Source organism: Kryptolebias marmoratus, linkage group LG7, assembly GCF_001649575.2.
Source record: "Kryptolebias marmoratus isolate JLee-2015 linkage group LG7, ASM164957v2, whole genome shotgun sequence".
Classification (NCBI taxonomy): domain Eukaryota; kingdom Metazoa; phylum Chordata; class Actinopteri; order Cyprinodontiformes; family Rivulidae; genus Kryptolebias; species Kryptolebias marmoratus.
This window is the reverse complement of record NC_051436.1, coordinates 17,204,067-17,231,891: the sequence shown is the minus strand read 5'-3', so window position 1 is coordinate 17,231,891 and position 27,825 is coordinate 17,204,067. Positions and strand designations below refer to the sequence as shown.

The following is a 27,825-nucleotide window of genomic DNA, read 5'->3' as shown; positions in this document are numbered from 1 at the left end:
AAAACAGTAGACTCATTATCATTACTTGAATCAATAAATTTAAACAATGTAATAAAAATAATGTACAATATTAAGAGAGGGTTATTTTATTTTATTTTTGGGGTCAAGATTGAGAGAGGAAAGCCCACTTATGAGCCAGAGTCCAGATCCATGTGAGAAGATTTCGTCCTCCATGAAACTACATCTGAAGCTGCAACAATCATTCTTCTGATAGATAAGGGGTGGGTTTGCAACTTAATACACTACCCTGGTAGCAACCATATCACACACATTTCATAGCAACTGAACTAAGGAAGATTCAGATCAACCTTGAACTGAAGTGCACTCAAACAAACTCCAAACTGATTTATGAAACAAAAAAAAAGACAAAAGTAGACTTGATGTTGTTTGTGTGCTGCCTTTCTTTTTTTTTGGGTGCAAATGTTGTTTAAAGTAATAGGTTAATAAATTGAGATGTGTTAGATTTCCTGAGACAAAACTTAGACTGAAGGGGGCCAACTGATTTATGTTCGCTGTAATCTTATAATTAGGTGAATAAGCAGAATTACATCAAGAAGTATTGCTACAACAAAGAAATAATCAACCGAATGGAAATTTTTACTTTTTGTACTAAGTTTATATTTAAAGTTAAGAAATTAGGCATGACAGGCAGCCATTTGATGTTTCTGTAGAAGTTTCAAAGTTATCACTTCACCTGGACAATCGTTTCTCCCCTGACTTGGGGCAAAACTACACCTGTTCCTGCTTGTATGATTCAATGTGTTTTAGAGTCTAAGGGATACATTTTAAGAATATCTTACATTTTTATGAAAACCTTCATATTTTAAAGAAACAACCTTTTTAGACTTTTAGACAAAGGTCTATTTACTGTCCAAGGTGGGGTGGGAAAAGTAGCATGCTTACTTTTTTTATAAATACGTCTTTTGTGTGAAAACATATGATTCCTGCCATTCCTGAGTCAGATGATTTGCTCCTCGTGGACGACACACAGTCGTTCTGATACGCTCTCACGTGTTTCTGCAGCTGGCTCTGCAGGAACATCCATGTGTTCACCTCAGGATACACATCAGTTCACTGGAAAAGCTGCTGCTAGCAAACAAATCACACTAAATCTTTAAAAACTCAGACAGGATCCAACATTTAAAGGCCGTAAACAACGACTTTCTACTGTTTCACAATGGAAATGAAAAAAAGTAAGATCTCTCAGAGGCTGTGATGGTGATTAGGTTGTGTGGTGGCACCATCAAAAAATCTTAATATGCCATGATGAATGACCAAAAGATTAGTTGTTCATGAGAGACTTTGGTAAAAAAAAACACACATAGGCAGAACAAAACTAAGGAAACTTGCTTTACAACATGAGACGGCTCAAGCGTCGATCACGTGATTCTCTGACACAAGCTGCACCAGCTCCATAGCATGCTTCCAATTTATGGCCACCATTTGGGTAAGACCCTCTCCTGTTTCAACATGACCCCTGGTCCCCGTGCACTAAACCATCACCACGAGCTCTGGTGGTTCTAGGTTCACTTCACTGACCCCGAACCCCTTTAAGATTAACCCTGGTGCTCCAGAGAAGCAGCTCAACCCTGCAGACAGCCTCCGCTATGAATTAAAAATTAAACACAACCCACTGCGATGCTGCAGAAAACAGGATGTGTGTTTGTGAGCATGTGGGGAGGAGGCTCCAACATGGGATCCAGTTGAAAGCCAGACAGGTAAGTAGTGTACGGATAGGCAGTGATTTTGAATATTCAAAGTCTAGTTAAAATGGGCAAATTCAAACAACTGATGTGACAGTCATGACCATCTTTTTTATTTTTTATTTTTGCACAGCACCTGATTATGACACACCAAGTTGTGTCTTAATGGTGCTTTTCCAGTGTTCAATACAACACCTACTGAAATAAAAAAAAACGTGTCACAGTTGTAGTTTATTTTGAAAGAATTATACAATGGAAATGATGGTCTTGGGAAAGCTCAGCTTTACTGTCAGAATGCATGCACCCTTTTTGATCCATTGGACTACTAAAAATGAATGAACAAAGATCCCTGGCTAGCAGGATTAGCAGCAGCACATGTCTGTAACTGTTTCATGAAAAGGTTTTTCAGCTGCAGGATTTGGGGACTGCAAGTCCCATCCAATTGGACATGGTCGTTTTTTTAAGGAAAAACAAGAAACAAGCAATGTTCCTAAATCATAAAGTGGCACCTAAGATTAGCACTAATAAAGAGATAGTCTAGTGATGTTCTGTCAAAAAGTTTTCAATAGTCAGCACCTTATCAGCCGTGACACCAACCACAGAACACAAATAAGAAAAAAAGGGTAAATGTCTTTGTCCAGGCTAGGCTAATGGCAAGCCAAAAGAGTGCCAGGTTTTTATTTATCAAGCTTTTAAAACAACTCTTTCTCAAAAACGACATACTGGTGTGAAATAATGCTACATTAGCTCATATTTAACCTCTACCTTTTTGAATGGCATCATTTATTTAGTTTGGTGCTGTTTTACAATGTAAATGTATGTCTGCTGACTGAGAATAAACCCTTTTATGCCAGAAGGGTGGGTTTGACAGGACTGGGAGAACTGGACCAGAGGGGGGAGGGGAGCAGGAGGGGGGAGGAGTAGTTGAATATTTGATTAAAAAAATTAATAATTACCAAAGAGATTTGAAGAGTGCTTTTCCTTAAAATGCACATCCTTATAGTAGTGATCGGAGCCGAGTGTGTGTGTTGCTGTTTGTGTTTTCAGCCCAAAGAGAAACAGCATGACTCATGGACAGAAGCTCTCTGTAGAAAGTATTGTGTCAGCTGTTTGAGACAAGCCGGTGAAAAAACGGAGGCATATGCCAAGCTGCTTTAGCACGTCGGGGAACGAGGGCAGTACGGCATCAGTTTGACTAATTTTATCCTCAGCCACAGGACATTACTCTACTCTGAACTGAACTGAACTGAACTAAGGTGGATAATATTCATTCACTGACCCTAATTACTGACTGTTATGTAACACACTTGCTACTCAACACTATTAGTTAATAATAATTGCAACATAAAAGTATTCACTTGTGCAGAGTGGGCTGTGTACTCATTGATGTTTCTTTTTTCTTTCAAAAAGTGGAGCTCAGTGGCACACACATCAGTCATTTACTAGTTTAACATTTTTATTTTGGTTTATAAACACACATTCTTGCATTTCAGGTGTTCAAAACACCCACAAATTAATAATTTAATAGTGTAATTTATATATGATGTGTATATATGGAGGTTATTTCAAATAAATGATACCAACTAGGCATGGGCCAATTACAGGTTTTAAGGTATACCGCAGAGTTAAAACATCATGACATCAAAACCACTCATTGGTTCCGTCATACCATTCCTATGATTTAAATGCTTTTTATTAGGATACCAGGAACAAAAGAGGATGTTTGCTTTGTTTTGCCCCCCTCTGGTCACATGGAGTGTTGTGCTCTTCTGTTAATTTAAGCCGTCACCGAGTTGTGCATGATAGGCAAGGAGGGATTTCCATAAACCTTTATTCTTCATTTAAGAAGTACATTGTCAACTGGTTGTACAGTTGATCCAGCAGATAACCCAGTCAGTCATGGCTTGTCTACTACAGAAGCCTCTCTGTTTTCAAGATAACACTGTTTTGAAAAAAGTGTTTGCAACAAGCTACAAAAGTTAGCATGTTGTCAGGTGAAATACATACAGCAGCACAAGCAATCACTACAAAAGCTAATACCCCAGCTAATTGAATACTATCTTTGGCTTGTCAGGCTCTCAACATTACTTGACACAAAGCAGAATAGTAGAAAATAAGTAATATTCTGGGTAATAGGCACAATTACTTTAGGGTTTTAATTAAACTATAAACAAATATAAATAAAACAGCCACTGAATGAAATTTATGTTTTAAATTTATTCTCAACACTTGAGGTTACATTAAAATTTCAGTCTTGATTTTGAATATCATCATAAATAAAAATGTTATAAATAAAAAAGCTGTCCTGAGTTCAGGAAAAAAAAAAGATTTTAAATTGACTGTCAACAGGTTAGCTGGTGCTCTCTCAGTCTCCTTATTTATAAGTGTACATTAAAGTATAAATAACTACAAACAAATACATTAATTAGTACTATGCTATTATACCTATAAAATAATAATTATCATACAATATGTGATGATAGTTAGGCAGCAAAAGTAACAGTATTTTCAATTTCTTTTTCAAAAAAAGCAAATAAATCATGTGATAATTTTTTTCTGTTTTTGTGTTAATACTGTGAAACCTTTGTATTTTTGTTCAAGGTTACCACACTGTCAGAATCTTATACCGGCCCATGCCTAGAGCCAACAGATTACGCTAATCATGACTCAGAAGGAAGGCAGTTTCTATGAGAAACTGATTCTTTGACGCGCAAAGATGGGACAAAAACCAGTTTGGAAATACAAAAGAAGTGTTAGAAAACTAAGAAGCTGTTAAAAGACGTATTTCTCAAAGAAATCCAGGAAGAGAAGGGCCATACTTCTGCCTCTACAGAGCATTTAAACATTCAAAAATCTGAAGGAAATTTAGGTTATTAAGGGAAGACACACAAGCCTACTGTTTCTAATGTGTTTCTAGAAATAGGACAAAGTAACATCTTAAAGCAGTTTATAGTTTTGGATCGTTGATGCATGATCATCTCTCGAAGTCTTTTAAGAAGAAATGTGACAGAGAGATGAAAGCTTTACTGTCCTGACTTTCTTTGAAATGCCCTGCAGGCCTGTAAAACTTCCCTTGTGCTGTCTGCAGCAAATAAGAATCACAGTGGGGGGGGGTTAAGCATGCAAATGCAAAAGTATTGAAGAACCCTTATTATTATTCACCCTATATGTTCCTGTTTCTGTCACAGTTTTTAATTTGCCACTCTGATGTAGCTTTGGAAAAACCTACATAGAAAAATGTGTCAAAACACGGGGCTCTATCAGAAATAGTATGCTATCTTTTTTGGCAGCAGTACATTGTAGCATGTAGTTTAAATCCAAAAAAGAGTGAAAAAATATTCACATACAGTACACAAAAATGGGATTTTGGTGAATCTACTGAAAAAAACAACCCTCTTTAGAGCTCCATAAGGTTGAAACAGGTCACAGAAAGATGGACTTTAAATAACTGAACTGGCGTTTTGATATCTTGTATGATTTTTACACAGTCGCAGTTTGAGTTTTATGATTTCTGAAGAGTATACCACAAAATGTTCCGCTTAGAGAATGAAATCACCTATTTCAGATTTTAAACTGAACTTTTCAAAAATCTTACTCTTTCTATATTTATATACACTTTTTAAACATTTTCTTATTTGAAACTGCTTTTAAGTGGTCTTTTAGGGACTTTATATACTTTATAAATAACTGCAATTTATGACTAAAAGCAGTATGAGGGAATTAAATTCAGCAATTAGCTAAAAGGTGCTCAACATTAAAGCGTTTGTTCCTACATGCCTCACATTCCACAATATTTGACTCATTGACCTAAGGTTAACACAGTGACTTCTTGCACTGTATAATTACTCCCTAATGAACCATGTCAATCAATACACAATGTTCTTTATGAGGAATGTTTTCCAAAAACAACAGATGTTGCATGAACTAACCAAGCCATTTTCGATAAGGTAGAAACCAATTGTCTTCAAGCAAAAGTCACCTGTAAACAGATGGGAGGAGTTAGTGAGTCTTAAGGGACTGACACTTTAATGGTTTGTTCTCTCAATGAGTCCGAACCTGAAATGACACCAGCATTCTCTGAAATTTATAAACTACATTCTGTTCTTTAACGCTCCCATGGCCTTCGGGTCAAATTGACCCAAAGTTACAAGGGCTTCTCTACCTCCCTCTACCTTTCTCTCTTTTGAGGGCTTCGGGAGGGTTAATATAGACGGTGACAGTAAACAGATGGGCTCACAGATCGTCTGTTTACTGGTAGCTCTCGAATAGTTTTTGGCGTCGGTTGGACGGCTTAAACCAGCCAGCCAAATACGTCACATACTCAGGATCCGGTGTCCTTGGCTTGGACTGAGACACAGCCTAAAGTGGAGTGCATCTCTGAGTACATGTGTGCGTTCAGAGTAGAACAGCACATCAAATTTACATTTGATTAAAGTACGTCAGTATTGTGCAACTTGTACTGCAACTTCTGGAATTTCTTGCAGTGTGACTGTGTTTATGTGTAGAAGCACATGGCAGTAATTGTGTCACTGCTGAGTGTCCTCACCAACAAACAAGTTTTGTGACATTGTGATGGCAGCGGACACGCCTTCTTGCTCCATACAAAACCCAGTTATGTCCCTTTATGTAGAGAGCGGTGAACAGAAGGAGGATTACCGGTGTTAAAAACAAAGGGGAGGAAGTATTTATGACGTGTTTATGACGACCATCAGAGCGACTCTTTTTAAAGCCAACTGGGTAGGGGTCAGTGGCAGAAAGTGCATTTACTCAAGACACTCAGCCTATTTTTGACAACTTATTCATTTTCTTGTCTTGTTTATCCTGTTCTGTCTCAGACAAAGTCTAAGAAGAGAGATCTAGATTCCAAAGCTCTTCGTTAAACTATTTGTTTATAGTTAGGAACATTCGGCAATGGTACTTTGAGAAGATATACTGGGAACATTATCGTTGCCTTATAAAAAATCACCATAAATAATGGTTCTGCTGCAATATATACATTTGTACACTAAAAAACATGTGCTCTATATCCTATTCAGTTGGTATGTTTTGTATCTGAACATAAAGGTACATTTTTGTGTAAAATGTAACTGTAAAGGTAGAAACAAATAGATACAAAAATGCACCACTTTTCAAGGTACCACCCCCTACTAGTGTACAGCTTGAGTGACAAATCCAATGTAAGTACATTCCTGTATCTTGATTTTTTTTCTTTACTATGTATCACAAATATCATTCTTATCAAGCTTGTTTTTATTGTCAATGAAAGCTGAAACTTGTCAATATGCAAAAGTAAGTTTTTTTTTTTTGTTTGTTTTTTTTAGCCTATGTAAACACAAAAAATATGTTTTAGGAGCCCCAAAACTGTATTTCTTGAAAACAATCTCAAACCCTTTGTGTTTTTGTGTATAAAGCTAAAACACAACCTTAAGAAAACAATCATGTCATAGCTTTGAGGAAGTGTTTGGCTACTTTTAGATTGTGTTTTGTTTTGACTAGCTTTTAGGTAGCATTATGCTACTTTTACCTAGCATTTTGCCACTTTTAGCTAGGGTTTTGCTCCCTTAAGCTTTGAGCTAGTGTTCTGCTCCTTTTAGCTGTAACAACTCAGTTTAAGCTCCTTTAGCGACTTTCTTCAAAGACATTCAGCCCTCAACATTCACACTGCAGATTCTCTAGTCGTTCATAACTTTTAAACAGAACACAACGTCAGAACGTGTGAAATATTCCTTTAAATGATGATTTGTTATGCAATATTAGAGAGCTGTAAATAACTATAAGATCATAGTGATTCCCTCCTAGCAACTGGCCCTCATCCCAGTGTGAGCAGCCCAAATGGCTGCGCTCCCAGTGGTCGGGATGCAGGCAGAGGACCAAGACAACACTCTTGTTGCCAGGGATGTTACAGCAGATCAACCTGCTGCAAAGGCTTGTTGTTGTCTCTCACACTCGCATGGAAAACACTCCAAGCTTCTGACTGAGATTGCATAATGCAGATAGACAGAAAGCATTAAAGTTATTTCCTTATTTCTGAGCTGCAGGTATTTCAATAAAATACTCATTGAGTCAGGAGTGGAAACAAACAAAAAAAAAAAGACAGAACATACATGCTCCCTTCTGTCCTTGGAGGTGAACATACTAAGAATAGCTTATCCAAGGTTAATGAAAGTCATTTTTACCTTTCTCCTCTGGCATTGTCACTCAGACGTCAGTCCAAACAAGACAAACAATTTTGTTTTATGATGGGGGAGAAAAAAACGATAGCTTTAAATCCCAGAAATCTTCTCAGAGTTCACTGTCTGTGTTCATCCTCTGCAGGCTCCGTAGCTCTGCTGTAGTGACAGATGTGAGCACAGAGTGAGCGCTCTGCCTGTCACTATCCGTGGAATGAGCTGCAGGTCATGTGACTTTCCGTATCTCTCTCGCTCTCTCTCTCTTTCTGTCACTCGCTCTCTAGCCCACCTCTCGGAGGTATTGCAAATATCTGTTATAAATAGCAGCTTGCAGAGCTCAAAGAGAATGACACCTCCTCCTGGTAATCTGTCGCTGGGTGTGTCCCAGTCCTCCCAGCCCACAACACTCAGCTCTGACAGCACACTCTGATAGGCTGAGTGGTGTTCATCAGGTCTGAAACAACATTAAAGACCTAATGCTCCTTGAAGGAATGCACATCACCCGCTGCCTTTCATGCCTTGTCATGTCATGTTCAGACTATGTGTAGTGAATGGCTCTCAGGTACCACATCAAATTGAAGTTGAATATCTGTAAAACTGGCAGAGTGATAAACATTTTATGTTGGCTAATGTCAATTAGTTTTGATGGCCATCTTGATTTGGGTTGACTTTAAAAGGTATTCAGTTGTAGACATACATCCAATGATTACTTTCTGAGAGTTTTAATAAGATCTGTCCAGTGGTTCATGACTCACTTTTACATATTTTTTGTGTTCACTAAAGTTGAAAATTTGGCAAAATCGACTAAAGAAAACACAAAAAGTGTTAGCTTTTAAAGTCATCTTTTCAAAGGGCAGGAACACAGGCAGAGTTTTCTGCAAATATTGTGATATACAGTACCATATTATTGTAACTTCACTCCCTAACCCTAACTGGGCACTTCATGACTGTAAAAATGTTTATAGAGTTAATGCATTTAGGATGTGCTGTAATGATGACTGAACACTGTATGTAAAGTATTGTAGAACAATAATTTTAATCTTCAGTCAGCTGATATGGGGGCACTTTGGGGTAACAGTAATGATGTTGGACCTTCTCCAGGTTCAAGGCCCCAATAGAACAATGACCACTTCCACAGTGGTGAAGGAACCACCCAGACACATTAGGCACCAAGCCAGGAATCAAGAACATGACTGAACCAGATGACCTGGTGGGAGGAAGGGTGGTATCATAATCATTTTAAGAAACTGTTCTTATGATTAATCTTACGACTAAATGGTGGACCTTTGACTCCCATCATGGCAAACACAGAGAGAAGGGACACCACTCGTAATCTGAAGCACCCGACTGAAACTGTTGCTCTCTTGACTTTTTTGGAGCCAATGAGAAAGCATTTTTCAAGTTCCAAAAGATGCTTTTTTTACAAATATGTAAAAAGTAAATAAATTAATCAAAGCAATTTAGTCTGCATATATCCATTATATAGTTCCCAGAGCACGACTCATCCTACCACAGAAATCCCATTATAATCACTAATGACTAATCAATCATTAGTCATTAATGCATCTGTTATTATCCGTTATTATCATTGTCAAAGACTTTTCCACTAGACTACAACAAGAAAATGGATGCAAAGGAAATTTTTTGACAAATATTCTATCACCATGCTATTTAAAATACAACCCCAGTTGTGTAAAATGTAAATATGCCACAATTTGTAAATCTTATTCATCCATATTTTACTCAGAATGGAATATAAACAAATCGAATGTCTAAATTACAAAACTGTACCATATTCGGGAAAAAAAAAATCTAATCATTTGAAATTTTATGGAAGCAACACCTTAAAAAGAGGGGACATGGGCAAAAGGCTGTAAAAGTAAGCGGTACCAATTTGAAACAGCTGCAGGAGCATTTTGAAACTAATTAGATTAATTGGCTACAGGTCAGTAGGAGGAATGGGTATAAAAAGAGCAATTTAGACAGGCTGAATCTGTCAGAAGTAAAGATAGGCAGAGGTTCACCAACCTGCAAAAAACTGTTTAAAAACAGTGGAACAATTTCAGAATAATGTTCCTTAATTAAAAAAATTGGGAAGACTTTGATTATTCCATCATCTACTGAAACATACAGTAGCTAACTGGCACAGTATTGGCTGGATTCAGAGCTGACTTGACAGCTGAATCAAAGCTGTTAAATGATACCACCGGGAGCTTATAAAAAAGGGTTATGAGAAGGGCCAAAAATAACAGACAGGATGTAACACAGCAGTGTATAATATCTGGGATAACTGTCAATGAACAAAGACATATGGCTGAAATGGACATCAAGCACAACCTTATTTCATTTATCACCTTATTTAATTTACTTTACCTCCCAAATCCTCAGTCCTGTGTTTTCCTGTTCACTCTGTGGAGGATAATCACTGAAACATTAACCGAAGGAAAAGCTTCACAATAGCTTTTATGATGGGCTGTGCCATGTTACTCAGAAAAGGCACGGGTTGATGACGATGTGTGGGTGTGTGTGTTTGTGGGCGTGAAACAGAGACAGGATCTGTCCATACAATACCAGGTCTGCCCAGTGTTGGAGACAACAGAAGCAGAAATGGGACCAAAACATGTTGTTGCTGCTTCCAGCTAAGACAAAATACTATTAAAGGTATTCCTTGATTGAATGCATATCACCCGCCACCTTTCATGTCTGAGTTTTAAACTAAGATCATCTTGTGACGAGAAGGAAAGTAATTATAGCCATTTTGGTCAAACCTTAAAAGTGATGTTATGTGGCATCTGCTATAATATTGTGAGGTCTTAAGTGATCTGCTAGTGCCCGTAGTGTATGTTATAATCGACTCTCAGCTACTACCACACCACACCTTGGCTCAATATCTGTACATTTGACTCAGTTATATACATTTTTGTGTGCAGCATTCTGTTTTCAGCTCTGTCTGTCATTTTGCACTTTCTGTATGAACGACAGCTCAGTCACACAATTACAATAAATCTGACAACCAAAAAACTCAACATTAGCTACAACTGTGTTTTTCTTCCCAACAGTTTTTGAATTTAAAAGTATCTTTGTGCCAGGTCAAGCAGTTGGGACATTTAATGGTTATGACAACAGGGAATGTTTTGCTTTGAACTAGAACTTTCTTTTTTCAATGTCCCCTCTAGTCTAGTTGTACGACATAAACAAAATTTGCAAAATCAAAAACGGCAAGAAATATTTTAATTGACCACAATGGGATTTTGGTGGAAAGGTGAAAACACCCAGCCCTCTTTGGAGCTCTATAGTTCAGACATACTTCACAGCAGAAACACGAGTTAAAGTTAAAATGGGTCACAGAACAGTTGGACTTTACATGACTGACCTGGCATTTTGAGTTCTTTAATGATTTTTTTTTACACAGTTTCAGTTTAGATTTCAATTTTTAAAAGTTTTTACAACAAAATGTTCAACTTAGAGTGTGATGATATCAATCACTAAAACTTTTTGTCTTCTTTCACTCAGTCTTTCACTTCTAAATAACTTACTTTTCTTTTCTTATATCCCCTAAGAGAGTGCACTTCCAAGCTTCTATAGATTTCAAATTTCTTAGCTCAAAATATTGTTTGAAACTAGAAATGAAGTTTTTTTTAACTTGTCATATCTGCTACATAAAACAATAAAACATAAAAAACATACGTGTGAATATCAATCTTCTGTCACTTGCAGTTCAAGAATTTCTAAGATCTGACTTATAGTTTCTGCACAGCTGCAATTTGTTTGAATCTTATTTTTCACTCTCTTTCTGTCCGCCTCCTAAATTTGCTGTCATGGAGTGACAGACGCAGACGTGTGGTTACCGTGGTGATCGTTATGAGTCACTGGCAGCAGCTTTAACATTTCTTTTGATCTTTGTTCTCTTCACACCTCTTATGTCAATGTTAGTTTTTTTTTCTAGAGCATGTTTTAAAACAAGGTTGATCAAAGTGCTTTACAAGTTAGTGAAAAACAAACAGAAAAAACACCAATAAAATAAATACAATAAAATAACACATAAAAGCCAACACATAAAATAAAATTAAATAAAATAGACTATACCACATGTGTCAACTTCAAGGCCTGCAGGCCAGATCCGACCCTTGGTAACATTTTATCTGCCAACTACCCCCCAGATAACATTTACGGTAAATTTGATTAGATTTGGCCCTCCAATTTGTGACAGATTGAGTCTATTGGTTCTCATTTTGCTTAAATAAACTGAGCCTATTTAGTGAAGTTGTCTCTTGACAGTTACTTTGAAGCCAAGAAAATGAAGTTTTAATCTCTCAGTAACCCTTATTTTGGAAAGAACAACAGAGAAATTCAAATGGGACCAATCAAACTCTTGTTGAAAAACTTGCAGCCAAATGATATTGGGTATCTAACTTGAGTTAATGTTCATCAGAGTAACGGCCAGTCTGCTTTAATGTATGCCGTCTTTTTCTGTATTTTCTTCTTGTTTCAAAGTTAAATGTTAGTAGTTGTATGATCAAAGTTTTGTTGAGGGCTTTTTAGCTGTTTTATTGGGAAAAAAATCATATTAAGGCATAAGAAACAAATGCTAATGATGTCTTATTAAGTTCAGTCTATTTTTCTGTGTTAAATTATATTTGTTCTAAATTCTATATATGTAACTGGGAGGAGTTAACTGATATTTTTATATGAATAATTTGACATATTACATCTAAAACCAAGGTTAATTTATGTATACTTTCAATAAGTAATGATCAAGATTGGCCCTTTGCTAGGGCCAAGTTTTCAATTTTGGCCCCCTTGTGTTACTGAGTTTGACACCCCCTGGAATATAAGGTCCACCCCTCTCACACACTGATGGCTGGAGATTAGCGACAGTTTCCCACAATCCAGAAAGAAGAAGTAGGTAAGAAAAATGGATGAATGGATAGACTATACAGTTCTGAAAATATATGTTTTATAGAGCTTATACATCAAAAGTTAGGTTATTTTTTCATAGCTTAGATTGTTACAAAGTTCTGTTGGAATTTTGGGACAATTTAGGACAAGATGCTCACAGAGATGCTTTCAGAGCTATGCCACTGCTCTGATGAGTGAGATTCACGGGAGCACTCACTGCAGTCTGACTTTTACATCAACGCTACTCTCAGCCGATGCAGATTTTACAGCAGAAGAATATTGGGTCATTCTTCTATCAGGCTGAACTATGGCTGGACTGTAACACTGAGGGGAACTGTGTTATTATAAAGAGCTTTGCTTCAAAGACTCCTGTGATCACACTGACGGGATGGGTGAGGGATAACTCAAAAGCCCTCTGAGAGATCCCACAGTTTCTCTTTACCTATTACTTTATGTGGAAGTACATCGGTGTGTGGGCCTCTGCAATACACCACTGACCCCAATCCGAAGTCCGACTCCTGGTCTCAAAGCTGAGATAAGACCAGTAACTTGAAAGTAGCTTACTTTTAGACATTCAGAACACCAATTTGCTATTGAAGACAATGTAGCATACCAGTAGCAATCATCTATTCTTGTAAATAAAAGTTTTGTTATTAGAGCATATGGAACGATTAACCACTATGTACGTCTATGTCTGTGTGTGAGTGTTTGTTTATCTGTAGCATCAGCAAAATTTCTCATAAGCAACTGAACAAATTTTAATGAAACTACCAGAAATTAAATATTAGCTAGGTTATCCAGTATGAAAATTGGATATGAAAAATGAATAAACATATACAACATTTTGCTTAAAGTAAAGACAGTGATATTCCATGATTACACAATGTTCTATAAATCTGTTGTCCTTAAATCAAATACTGTAAACAGCAGCCCAGTACGAAGTCTGCGGAGGTGGAAAGCTGTTGATTTGTGGCTTTGGAGTATGTGTATGTGTGTGTTCTGATGCATTTAAACATGGGGGGAAACACCCTCTAAATTAGAGATCCACTGATGTCAAAGTAACACCCTGTCAGCTGCGGCTTGTTATTGGAGAGGAAAATGAGGCTGTAACCAACAGGCAATAAGTGAGGGGGAGGAGGGTGGATGAGACCTACAGCTGGAGTTATCAAAGCAAAACCAGCCCACTACAGAAAATGCTCCAAAACTGAGGAAACTTCTCTTTATCAGCCTTCCTCTTTATTTCTGTTTTTCGCTGTTTTTCTTTCTTAATATTGGCTAATTCTTGGTCATCAGGGCTTCATGCTATTTTTCAGAAAAAAAGAAATCACCTGCCTAAATTTGTTAATGCGGCGAATGTTCTATGTATTACTATTATTTTTATTTTATTTTTTCTTTACAAAAATCCTAAACATCAAACTAAAAGAATATTCCTGGCATTTTGAAGTGGGGGTTTGTGTAAAAGTTATGAACAACTAATATCTAAGCAGTTGTAGCTCTATGAACAACTTCAGTTTGGGGAAACAGAGTTTAGTTCTGACAGGACTGATGAGCTAAAGGCTAGTCGGGGCAAAGCCAAAATCAAAGTGGCTCATTGCCTTCCAATCTCTTTACCCTCCTGTGGGCTTCAGGCCAACTTGACTTGAAGTTACAAGGGCTTTTCTACCTCTCTCTATCTCTCTCTTTTGAAGAATCTCAAAGCAGTCTATGTGAAGAGGGTTTTTTTGTTGTTGTTGTTGTTTGTTTGTTTTTTCTAATTTTAAAATTGACCACTGATTTTCGCAGCTTCTTTGAACATGTGTGCACCTAAATGTAAACACTGTCATCTGAACATGATTATTTATCCATATTATCAGGCAAACACCCTGACATTTCACATCATATGGGGATGTATTTAGCATTTGAAGAAATACACACACATGCAAACTATGGCTGTTACTCTAATCTCAGAATAAAAACAGACCTGAAATTCTGTTCTAAATTTGTATATTTCAGTCTTTGTGTGGTCCTCAAGTATTCAGGATACACACACACCCCCAAACCAACTCAGGCTTTCTTAAAGAACATTTTTTGTTGTTGTTTCTAAAAATATCCTTTGAAAACAACATAAAATGTTCTAGTAAATATGCCCGGCCTGTATGCTGCACCACAACATGTGTACATACAGCGTGTACATAAAGGTTACATCTTGGATGCAAAATGAAAAAAAAAAAAAGATAGAATGCCCTCGGGTCAGAGGTTAGATTAGAGGTAGGGTATGACATAATCTTTTTTTTAATCTTTTTTATTTTTTTTATTTCTATATTCTTTTTAAGCTCAGAGAATATCTAGAGCACAGTGACTGAAAAAGAAAAGAATCAATGAGTCAGTGGCTAACTTAACATTCCAGAAGACAAGAGAGCTGTACAGAAACAAATGTCTTCAGTACTTGATGAGCTGAAGCAATGTGGTAAATATTGTACAAGTCCTCCACAATAAAAGTGATAAAGCCATACGGGAAAAAAAACAACTACTGACAGTTATTACTGTAAAAGCTATTTTACTAGCTACTGAATAATTGGACCTAGATTTTCCATATATTGCATTCATTAACTAATTGAATGGCATCTTATAATATGTTGTTTGTTGTAGTATATCGGTTTATCTGTTGGAATCATATTCCAACAGATAAACCGAGGATTTACTTTTGTTTTCACATGACTGTAGACGTGTTTGGTCTTAAACAGAGCTAGGCATGTTTTGGCCAAAACCAATCATTTTTAAAACATATCTTGTCTAGATGTTCAATTAATTTATCATTGACAATGCATTCAGTTTAGGAAGACACTGTTTCCATCAGTTAATTACCTGGTACTTATCAGGTAACTACCAGGTAAGTATCAGGTACGTATCTGGTACCTGCAGCATATGTACCTGGTCCTTACAGGGTACGTACCTGGTCCTTATCAAGTACGTACCTGGTCCTTATCAGGTACGTATCTGGTACATATATCCTGAATGTCCCTTCTAGATAAAAAGAATGTAGCGGTGGATCCTGCAGCTAAAAGCCCAACACAAAGGAGTGGGAAAAGGCACATCATTTGTATCTGAAATGTGAACTGGGGATAAAAATTCATTCTGGACTCCTGAAATGTTCAAGAATATTATTTGAGAGGCCGCCCTGTGCAGAGAGCCATATCAAGAACCATTACTAGTTTTAGCAAACATAAATATCAAGGAGGTTATGTTTCGGTAGTGTCTGTCTGTCTATCTGTCTGTCTGTCTGTCTGTCTGTCTGTCTGTCTGTCTGTCTGTCTGTCTGTCTGTGAACAAGCTTACTCAAAACATTATGAACAGATTTTCATGAAATTTTCAGGAAACATCAAACATGGCACATGATTAGATTTTGGTAGTGATCTGTTCAAAGTTCAAGGTCAAAGGTTAGGGTCACAGACCAGCCTGTACTATAACTCTGCAGCTAGATACCATTAAACTCCACGGCTGGACACCACATGGGTTAAGGGTGATCACTGTTGATTTCAAGGTCATGGGGTGAAAAGTCAACATCACAGTTGACCTACTGCTTTAACTGTGCAACAATGGAAAGTAGGAATGTCAAACTGCACAGCTGGAAACTTTCAGGAAATGTTGGAGTTGTCACAAAAAAAACAATAGAGTAAATTTTGGTGGTGATCCAAATTATGATCCGGATTGCACTATTTTTTAATCACGCTTTGGCCTCGGCGGAGGTCTGCGCTCTCTGAGTGCTTCCAGTTTCACGTTGTCTTGTTTGTCACCTCTTTTCAGACAACAACCCTAAAACTTACAGGTGATGGTTGCAACCCTTTCTATTTTCCATTTTATGCCATAAATAAGACATAGACACCACGTAGTCAGGTCATTTAGCCAACATGCTCTGGATGCCTTAACATACCCTGTAACATAACTCAGTGCAGTGTAACAAACAGCTCCCTCTAAACCCCTTGGCTGACTTTGATGGCTGCAGTTACACTGAAATGTCACACATTCAGCATGTTCAGATGGTTGAATTACCATGAAGCATGCTGTAGAGTGGAGCTGTGAGGTATTAATAACGTCTGACTACATGGTTAACAGAACAGTGCATAAAAGCAACAAAAAGGAAAGTTATGCCCGAACAGTACTAAGCAGTATCCATAAGGTGCTGTGATTTCTGTGATACATAAACATACATGGAAATGTAATCCTACAAGTCAGGGTTTTCTTAACCAGTTCAATTTTGCTTTACACTTAACAATGATATTTACCTTCAGGTAGGTCAAGAAGCTACCATATATTGTCCACTGCAGCCCCCTGCTTGTGAGATGTCACCAACATTTCAGTGAATTTTTCAGCATAAGATTGACTGGAACCACAATTTTAATTTCTATAACAGTATTAAATGATCTTCAATTGAGAAATACCAACAAAGAAAATAAACGATGTGCTGATCATTGCTTCATCAAAGGCCTGAGTGAAATAGCAGGTTAGAGGGAAATGCCACAGGCCAGCAGCACATTGCAGGACTAATTATTACTGAGAGTGTGTGTCTGGGAAAAGGACAGATTCAGAGACTTAGAACCAGTGCGCTCAGTCAGTATTTATCTCAGCAGGATGAGCAGCAGAATCCACTCTAGGTTCATCAGATGTGTCCACTGGTGTGTCGTTTAACATTAGTGGGTCATTAAAGCAGCAGGATGCAGGAAAAGAAGAGCAACCAGAGAAACACAAGGCCTAGCATTCCTTGAAGGAATCGCCCGTAGCCTTTCATGCCAGAGTTTTAGGCTAAAATCATCTTATGATGATAAATGACAAAATTGTAGCTGTTCCATTTTGTTGTTCATGGGATATTTTGCTAAAAGACAAGCAGGGTTGACACCAACAGTTATCGATCAAAGTTTTAAGCAAAGATGTCACACAATGTGTTCTGCTTTCAGTATGTATTTGGGATGAGTCTGAGCTATGACCAGACCAAGTTTTAGCTCAAAATCTAAAAGATTGGCGGAGTTACAGCTATTTTAAGTTTTCAGAAATCAGTGGTGGCCAAATTGGGTCATAATACATTTCGCTAACAAACAAATATGAACATACAGGCAAAACCATTATTGTTCTTTCATCTTGAGCTGTGGGCGATAATCAAAACAGATCTGTCAAATGTTTTAAGACTGCAGGTTTTCATCTCAAAGGGTGTTTCTAACATTTTAGACTAAAACAACAAACATGTAAAGAAGACAGTCCTGATGTTGTAAATGCTACCTCACTGTCACACCTTAAACGCTTAGACTTTTGGAAAGTCATAATGCTAGCATTACTCCTGATTTATCTGCTCTAAATAACTTTTGACCATGATTTGAACTTGAAAGATGAAGAAAAAGTGAAACTTGTTCCAAATATTAGTGGTGTTGTAAGAATGTCCACTCAGATGGAAACAGGACGTGTGCTTTTCAGGAAAGAAATCCAGAAAGGTTTGTGAAGTTTGCTGATCTATACAATCTAGTATTTCAAATGTTATAGAAAAAGTCCAGCTGTTTGTGACTCATTGAAACTTTAAATGATGTTTCTACTTTAATGTATGTTTCAACTATAGAGCTTCAAAGGTGTCTAGGTTTTCTCATTCATTTGGCTAAAATGCTATTGTTATGTATGGGGAAATTTTATGTAATCTTGCTAACAGACAGACAAACAAACAAACTTTGACTGAAAACACAACCTCTTTGGTGGAGGTAGCAAAGAGGTCACCTGCTGGAGCATGGACAAGGTTTTAACAAAGGAGTCATCTGTTGGCCTGTCATCTGACCTTAACCTTTTACCCCATGACTTTGAAATCAATAGCCATCATCCTTGACTCACGAGGTGTCCAGCTGTGCAGTTTGACATTCCTACGTTACACTGCTGCAGAGTTGGAGCACAGAATGACCTGTGACCTTTGACCTTTGACTAAATCAGCAGCAAAATTTCATCACTTGTTCCTTGTACCACGTTTGATGTTTCTTGGAAATTTCATGAAAATTCGTTCATAACTTTTTGAGTAATCTTGTGCACAGACGACATCCTTGGCAGAGGTAATAAAAAACTTTTAAATGTATCTTTTCCGATTCTTCAAGATTCATCAATGTTATCTTTTAAAGTAACTGAGAATAAATCATTCACACAAAGTTGCTGTTTGTCTTTTGGCTGCTCCCCTCTGTTCGGAGTTGCCACAGCGAGTGAACTCACGTGGAAGATCTGGCAAGTGTTTTATGCCGGATGCACTTTCTGACATGACCTGGGCTCAAACCTGCAGCCTTAGAATTACAAGACCGCAGCACTCATCACTGAGCCACCGCAGCCCCAATCATTTTTACAAAAAGACTATTCGAATATATCTTGTGTGTTCCTTGGTCTTCATCATGCTGTGTAATCACTAGTGTTCTGTACCAAACCTCTGAGGCCTTCACAGAACAGCTGGATTATTACTGAGATTAAATTACACACAAGTGGACTCTAGTTATTAGTTGATTTCTGAAGGCAGTTGTATGCTCTGGATTTTGGGGGGATAAGAGTAAAGGAGCTACATTTTTCAGATCTTTATTTGCAAATAAATTTGAAAACTATGTTATCATTTTCTCTCTACTTCACATTTATGTACTAATTCATATTGGTCTAATACATAAAATCTCAGTAAAGCACTTTGATGCTTGTGGTTGTAACGAGACAAAATGTAGAAAAGTTTAAAGGTTGTGAATACTTTTTCAAGGCGCTGTATGTTATATGACAGAAACTGGTCAGCCCATTCAATACAGAGGATTAGGTACAATGACTGACCACACAAACACACCCTCACTCACGCTGGACCTCCACATATCAGCAAACAGGGAAAAGGTCACTGTCATTTTCACTTTCTGTACTTCTCCCTTGGTACACAAGCACAACTTGCTCTTATTCCTCTTGGCAAGGCCCAAACAGTGAAGCACACACACACCCTGGAGCCTTTGAACACACACTGCTCTGCTCAGGACCATTTTTAACCACACTGAGGTAGAAAGAGCCTGACTCACAACGACTGCTTCGGGACTGCTAAAAACATAGTGTTTGTTCACAAACCGGTGTTCAGTTTTTAGTATCAGTTTAGGAATACTTGCCTAGAAGCTTTCCAACTGGGTGAAATGTTGGAATGGAAGTGTCAGCCACGATCAGAGCTGCCTGAACGCTAAATGTGAAAGAAATTAGCTTTCAATGCTGCCTTTATTATCTCCCTGATCATATAATTCACTGTGGCCATATCCTTTCTGAAAGGAGAAGAGATGATGTGGCCAACAATTCCTTTTAGTTGGAACATTTAGTGATGCTCAGATGTTGTTATGTATGGTACATTTACACTGACAATGACCTTCCTTTTATGCTTGTCTTCTGGTTAACACTGTTGCCTCAAAGCAAGCAGGTCACAGGTTCGACTCATGGCCAGGGCCTTTCTCCTTGTGCAAACCTGTTTTTTGGGGTGGTGGGAGATTTTGTCCCAGAGACCACAAACATGCATAATAGGTTAATTGGCCACTCTAAATTGTTCCTAGGGGTGAATGTGATTGGTCACTTGTCTCTATGTAACCCTGTGATGACCCTGTGACCTCTGGAGACAGGCACCTGCAACCCTGAACAGGAACGTGTGGATAAAGAAAATGTTGGAATATCTGGACTTTCCACCTGCACTTTCACTTGGGTAATTGCACTTAAAGCTCAGGTCCTGTCCTAGCAGGTCCAGTCCTAGGAGTCTTTATGTTAGCCCTTCTAAGGACTGAGCTCTTAAAGTTTAACTTTAGCCAGCAGTTTCACGTAGGCTTCAGTTTCACGTAGGCTTCAGTTTCACGTAGGCTTCAGTGTCACGCCGGTTCCCAGAATGCATTTGGTTATGGTCGCTAGTGTTTCTAATGCTACCAATCATTTTCTCAATGGATATGTCACTGAAAGGGAAAAAATATTAAAAATGTGGATGGGTCAGTGCTGATCATGAGGCTGTGCCTCCTCTGAACCGTTACCCTGCTGGCCTGAGGTCAAGGCAGCTCAGGATCTGCTGGAGGACTCCTACGGTCCACTACTCTTGTTGACTCTACGCTAGCTAAAAGGATCTGACCTAATTGGGCAATTGGGCAGCTATGATGACCATCAGCCATTAGTGTCCACTGGAGTCTATAGGCGGCATGTTTTGTTTTTAAGGACAAAACTTTCCACTTTATTTCAGCACATTTAAGTTTCCCCTCAAGAGTTTTGATCTGTAAGAAAATGTACAATTGAAATCTAAACTTGAACACGCTGTAATGCACCCTGATTGTGTGCAGTCAACTTTATCTCTGTGTCAGGTGTTGGCTCAGCCTGCTGACGGATACCTGCTGAGCTGCTCTGGAACACCGCTGTGATGTGCTGCGCAGCAAAGATCGGCATGATTGACTTGTTTAAATTAGCAACAATTTCAACGAAAAAAAATTCCTATGTCAAAGTCAAAGTCAAATTTATTTATATAGCACTTTATAGCAACAGGGCAGTACAAAGTGCTGTACCTCCTATATCAGCCCAGAGCTGGTGGGGGAGCCTGGAGGACCAAGATTGGACACCAATGACCTAATGTTTTTTGAACAGTATGAAGCAAAGCTTCCATTTCTGACCACTACCCTTTTTAGGCTACCATGTACTATACATGTACTATTATCACTACAGGAGGCAGAAGAACAACTGAACTCATGGAACATGAAAGGACAGGTCAAACAGCGGGAGAAGCAGTCATGCTAAGTGCTAGAGCTACTGGACCTTAGACACAGAAGAGACTGAGACGTGTTGAGAGAAACGATTCCCTCAAGAGAAGTAGAGAGTACAGAACAACTGTGTTAAATATAAGTAGAATTCCAAAGAATCCTATAGACACAGCGGAGCGAACAATTCAACCCAGTACAAGCAAAGCAAACAGGAAGTGATACAATATGCCCTACTCAAACATCAGTCGTATTCTTCTGGACAGATCTGCTGGAGCCACTGTCCCAGTTTGGGGGTCACGACCCCAAGTTTTCTTACAACCACCATGGCCTTAACTTTGCGCAACTTCTGTGCCTTTTAAAAGCCTCAGTATTCTTCAAACTTCTCACGTTTCTTCTTGGTATTGCCTAACATGTGGAGCAGAATTTATTAACTCGAAAGCTCTTCCACTGCAGAGACAGTCATAAGGACACCACCAACAGGTTCACACGAGGGGAAGGAATGGCATTGATTGGATCCGTCCTCATGTGTTCTGTGGTCGTGATTGAAGATGGAATTACCAGAGGATTCTCCAGTCATTCCTCCCCATCAGTCACTGATCGTTACTCCCCGTAGTCAAGCTGCTCAGTGCTGTCAATGTGTCCAAGCTAAGGAGATAGTTAGGAACCGATCACAAAGCTTCTACATAAATCTCATGGAAGTCCCATCACCACCAAAAGGCAAAAAGTAGTCAACAGTGTTTTTGCCTGTGTCCGTTTATTCGTTTGTCTGTCTGTTAGCAAAATATTTCATGAACCACTGAACACATTTTATTGAAACTCTCAGAAAATAATCACTGGATGTACATCTACAACTGATTCAAGATGGATGATGGCAACAATGGCTATAAATCAACCAATTTTACAGATATTGGGACAGGATTTAGTGTGGTAGTAGCTGAGTCGTTCACAACATGTACTTCAAGTGCCACTCATTGCACAATATCCTGGCCTAAAACGTTGTTGTTAAATGTCGGCATTAATCCTTTTTGTGTGTTATCAAATTATCTCATGAACCACTAAACAGATTTCACTGAAACTCCAGGAAAGTAATCAATGATTGTGCCTCTACAATGGACTTCTGGGGTGAAGCCATTTCAATATGGCCACCACAGATAATCAGTCTTAGTCAATACATAAATGGCTATAGCTGACAGAATTTTTTAGATGTTGAAAATCTGGTGTGGAAGTAGCTGTGAGTCATCCCCAAGACATACTATGTATGCTAACTGACTGCATAAGATCTTTGCTTATAGCTTTGTCCTTCACTACTGGAGTCAACCTAGACGACCATCTTTAATGTCAAACTCTTGTAAAAGGAACAAAAAATGCTTTAAAATACGAATTCTTTCACTAGTGATCTTATGTATGATAAGTCAACTGGTCGCACATTTACAGAGCAGCTGCCAGCACACAAAGCTGGACAAATAAAAGTAAAAATTCAGGTAGTATTTTTCACTATGTACAGAGCAAACCTTTTAAAATAAACAATAACACAAACGTCAGGAGTCTGAGCTCCACACAAATGTTCCTTCCTGCTCGCCTCCTTCTCCAGCAGTTTATTACAGAGTGCTGATAACAAAGCCACTTTTTACAGTAACTGGATACTTCAAACATATAATATGCAGCATTTCTGTAAAGAAAGTAATTAACATAGAACTGGGTCATTTATAGAACAAAATGTGATTTAGCAATAAAGCCACAGAGCTCATTTCAGCTCAGATTTCAAAATCTCTTAGTTTGTTGGATGAGTTCATAGCTTACGAAAAAAAGATTACATCCTTGTTTAAAATATGAATTTCTGTTTTTTGCACATCTTGAAAACAACTTTAATCATGTGGCACCTGTTAAGTACTTTAAGAAAGGAGTCATTGTGTTTAAAAAAAATAGTTCAGACTTTTCTAAACAGTTAATATCTTACCTGTTGTAGATAGCTCTTTGAATGACCTCAGTTTGGAGAAATAGAGTTTAATTCTGACCAGACTGATGAGTAAACGGCTAGTCTGAAAGCTGTGTGGTTTTCACATGTTCTTCATCTTTTCTTTACTGAAGAACAGGTCTGTAAATAATAGCTGGTGTTATCACGACATGACTGTCTTTAGTGATGACTTAGACAGGTTAAATTTGTGTCTAATTCTCCAGTAATAAACACAATGCTAATCATGTTAGCTTTTTTAGGGAGATTTCAATGTTAAGTTAGCATCAACGCTAATTGTTGGTCAGCAGCCTGCAATTAAAAGGTTTTTAGACATGTGTTGTTGTGCGCTCTTTAAGAAGCATGAAAATATATAAATCAGTGTTTATTTATGTAAAATAAGCCATAAGCATTTAGGTTAGGTTTAGGGTTAGTATCTAGTTTAATAAGACAGAGGAAAACAGTTTGAAGATGATACCTGTTAATCTCCAGGAGGAGTGTGTTCAAATATGACACGTGCAAAACCCCAAAATGGCATCTTTGAACCAAAATGGCCAACTTCCTGTTGGGTTTAGGCCGTACCTTCAGGAGACCTTTTTGTGTGCCTTTGTGAGCTTTACATGTGTACCAAATTAAACACCTCGATATGAAGCTAGATTTTTGTGTTGCCAAGCTAGGTGGCACTATTGAGCCATTTTCTATTAGTAATAATATCATTATTGCTATTTTTGAGATGAACAAGATGAACATTTTCACTTATTTTTAAGGTGTTCCCAAAATTAAACAAGTTGTTGTGTATGTTAAAGCTCCCCAAATAGGCAATTCTTCCAACACAATAATAATATAAAGAAGAAGAAGAAAAAGAAGAGAAGAAGAAGAAATACAATGGTTTCAAGAGGCATATGGATTAAGAGTTGTCATAATGAAAGTATTGAAACTAGTACTGACAACAGTGACAACAGAAGGGAAAAATAAAACTAAATATATGGATTAATGGTAAAAAAAAGAAAAAGTGGCCTTGATCATAATAGTAATCAATCATATTGATAATGGTAGTAACCATAGCTAGGAAAACCCTTAAGAAACTCTACAGGGCCCAGTGCTACCGCTAGCTGCTACTTCCACCATGTCCTACTTTGATATTTGCACTTGCATATAACAGGGATGTGCATTTTAAGCGAAAACACTCTTCAAATTACTCAATTTTTCTTAGAACATTTGAACTAAGATGTTTGTTTCTTTCGGGAGGAGGGTGGTAGTTAGGTGTTTTGTTGAAATACACCCCCCCACCCCCCGACATGTCCGAACTGAGTGCCGGTGGAAGGAAAATAACTGTTGTGGTAATTCTTTGGATTTGCCCATTTTAACTAGACTTGGAATAATCTGAAATCACTGCCTAGTATATAATCCGAAAACCTTACGTAAATAACTGTAAAGATCTATGAAGCCTTTGAACGATTTGCTATGAAAAGATGACAGCAATCCTCTTTGGTCTTGGCTGTGCTCAGACTAGATGTTAGTCCTGTCAGTATTAAACTCTGTTCCTCCAAACTAAGGGTCGCTGAAGGATCTACAGCAGGTAAGATACAGTATTGTTCATGTATTTGTTTTGTTTTTTTCCCCACTGAGTCACACTTTTAAGATCCTATTTAAATATCTATTTTAATAATCAAGATACGGCAAAGCTCAGATCAAATGTATCTGCCAAAACAATGTTAGCCTTAGCTGAAAACATGTTTGTTGCAATGTCACTGATTTACCACCGCACTTAATTACCTGACAGTTTTCTTTCTTCTTGTTTTTAATCCCCCCCCTCCATCTAAGGAACCTTAAGCCTTAAGCAACAAATCCATCATATCCACATCATGCAAAGCGCAGCCCATTTCCCTGCTGCGGAGCAGGCTTTGACATAAAGCTCTCCTGTTACATCGGACCAGAGACAAAGCCGTGCAGCTGCAAACAGCAGGAGTCTGACCTGATGTCAGAACAGCCTGAACCACAGCCACTGCAGGGCCTTTTATTAGGAGCAAAAAAACAAAAAAAAACATTCACCCATCCCACTGTGGGCGCCTCTGCATCCAGTCTAATTAGCTCTCATGCTCTGGTTTTCCACAGGGACCTCTTTAAACCAGAATCTAATATTTAGGTGATCCTTGTTATGCTGTTACAGACATAATGATGTCACAAAACAGCAGAAACAACGACACCAGCTACAGACGCAGTAACCTACTGGATTGTCCTATAATAAAAAAATGACTTAAATATGATTAGGCTGGCTCTAATCTCTATCAATAATCAATAATCCCTTCCAGACAGTGGAACCCCCCCCTTCTGATGTACGTGTGAGTGGTCCTACCTGTGCTGCTCATGGTACCAGTCAGATGTCAGATGATGCTCAGTAAACAAACCCCAGTCCCCGCTGACAGCTCCGGGGATGATGCCAGCAGCAGCCTGCAGAGGAGACGGGCTGGTCCCCGGGGAGGGTGAGGGTGGGTGGGTGTGGAGGTGGGGGTGAGTCCACGAACAGCCGCACCGAGGAGACGGTGTCCTGCGTCTGTTCCACCGCAGAGCAGAGCAGAGCAGGGCAGAGCAGCTCCGGCTCTCCGAGCAGCGGGCGGTGCAGGTTGGGTGTGGGCGCGCGGCGCACGAGCCGCTCGAGGCGAGCTCGACTCAGCCGGGAGGCAACGGAGCTTCCGCTGTGGCCCTTCAAAATAAAAGTGGGCTTTTTTTTCTTTCTTATTATAGCCTTTATTTTACCAGGAGATAACTCACTGAGATGGAAAAAAAAATCTCATTTGCAAGAGTGCCCCTGCCACAACTGGCAACAAAAACACAAAGTTTCATAAAACAAACTTTAACAGTAAACATAATATTATGAAACTCAAAATCTCTTCCTAAAAATAGGGTGCATCTTTACTTGACCAAAGAATATCTGTTCATGTCAGCTTAAAAAAACAACTTTATTCACAATAAGAAGTAACCTTTAAATAAAAATAAATTAAAAAAAACATCATTTATCTTCATTCAAATAGGATGCATCAATACATGACCAAAAATCTATCTAATCATATCAGATAAAACACTTACAGCCTGATGTCTGTTTCTCAAAATCTTTTTTAAATACTTTTACATATGTTTACCAAAACCAGCTCCTTTATTTTTAGACTAGACTGAAGTTGATTTCAGGTCGACGGAGCAGCAAACTGAAAAGATCTTTTCCCCTGTTCTGTTCGGACTTTTGGTACAGACAATAAGTAATCCTGGGAGTGAAGTGTAAAACCTCCAGCTAATTTAATATTTATCTATATATGCGAAGAAAGGAAGGGAGCAGACCTATTTAGGGTTGACTGTCCAGAGGTGAAGAAGAGAGTCCAGGCAGGATGAAGAAAAGGTTCAGGAGTGATTTGTGACAATTCCTGGAAGCTGAGAACATCCCAGTCTTTGCATGGCCAGCATACTCAGCGGACATGTCACCCATTGAGCATGTTTGGGATGCTCTGGATCGGAATATACGACATCGTGTTCCAGTTCTTGATAATATCCAGCAACTTAGCACAGCCATTGAAGAGGAGTGGGCCAACATTCCACAGACCACAATCAACAACCGGATCAACTCGATGAGAAGGAGATGTGTTGTACTGCGTGACGCAGATGGTGGTCACATCAGATACTGACTGGTTTTCTGACCCCCCCCAGTACAGTAAAATTAAACTGCACATTTCAGAGTGGTCTTTTCTTGTGGCCAGCCTCAGGCACACCTCTGTTATAATCATGCCGTCTAATCAGCATCTTGCCACACCTGGGAGGTGGATGGATTATCTCTGCTCACTAACACAGATTTACACAAATTTGTGAACGATATTTAAGAGAAAATGCCTTTTGTGCACATAGAAAAAGTCTTAGGTCTTTGAGTTCAGCTCATGAAAAATGGGAGCAAAAACCAAAGTGTTGCATTGAAATTTCTGTTGAGTATAAGAGTGCAGTCAGGGAGTGAGAGACACAGCTGTGTGGTTACCATGGTGACTATAATGAGCCACTGGCAACAATTTTTTTAATCTTGGTTCTCTTTACACTTCTTACGCGGTTTATAGATCAAAATGTCAGCATTTTCTTAGCTTTGATTATTACAAAAGCAGGTACAAAAAATTGGACTTCAGGGAAGACGTTCGGGCAGTAGCTGTATTAGCACATTTCAAAATTTATTTCACATTTTGCTAGAATATTAAACTAAACTTAAGAAGGTTATTTTAAAGATTTTACTTTGATGAACAGACTCACAAACTTCCGGTCTCCAGTTCGCTAATAGAGAGCGCATTGTTACTTGACTGGAGCTTCAGCATCCAGCAGACAGCTCCCGGTCCTCGAGCTGCGTTCGAGTGCGCAGG

The 27,825-nt window shown here is 38.4% G+C and overlaps 1 protein-coding gene across 13 annotated transcripts in view; it reads right to left on the bottom strand.

The window, feature by feature from the left end:
• ablim2 (actin binding LIM protein family, member 2) overlaps positions 1-26,050 on the bottom strand; it is a 97,990-nt gene extending 71,940 nt beyond the window's left edge. For 3 of the 13 annotated variants that reach the window (XM_037976596.1, XM_017430320.2, XM_017430322.2), the window contains exon 1: positions 7,880-8,113. In XM_037976596.1, the coding sequence (XP_037832524.1) occupies positions 7,880-7,895 (16 nt within the window). In that variant the 5' untranslated portion in view covers positions 7,896-8,113. Of the gene's footprint in view, positions 1-7,879; positions 8,118-25,796 lie in introns of those variants that run through there. The other 10 variants (XM_017430318.3, XM_017430316.2, XM_017430319.3 and 7 more) reach the window with 7 other exon arrangements.
• Positions 26,051-27,825: the final 1,775 nt, after the last annotated feature.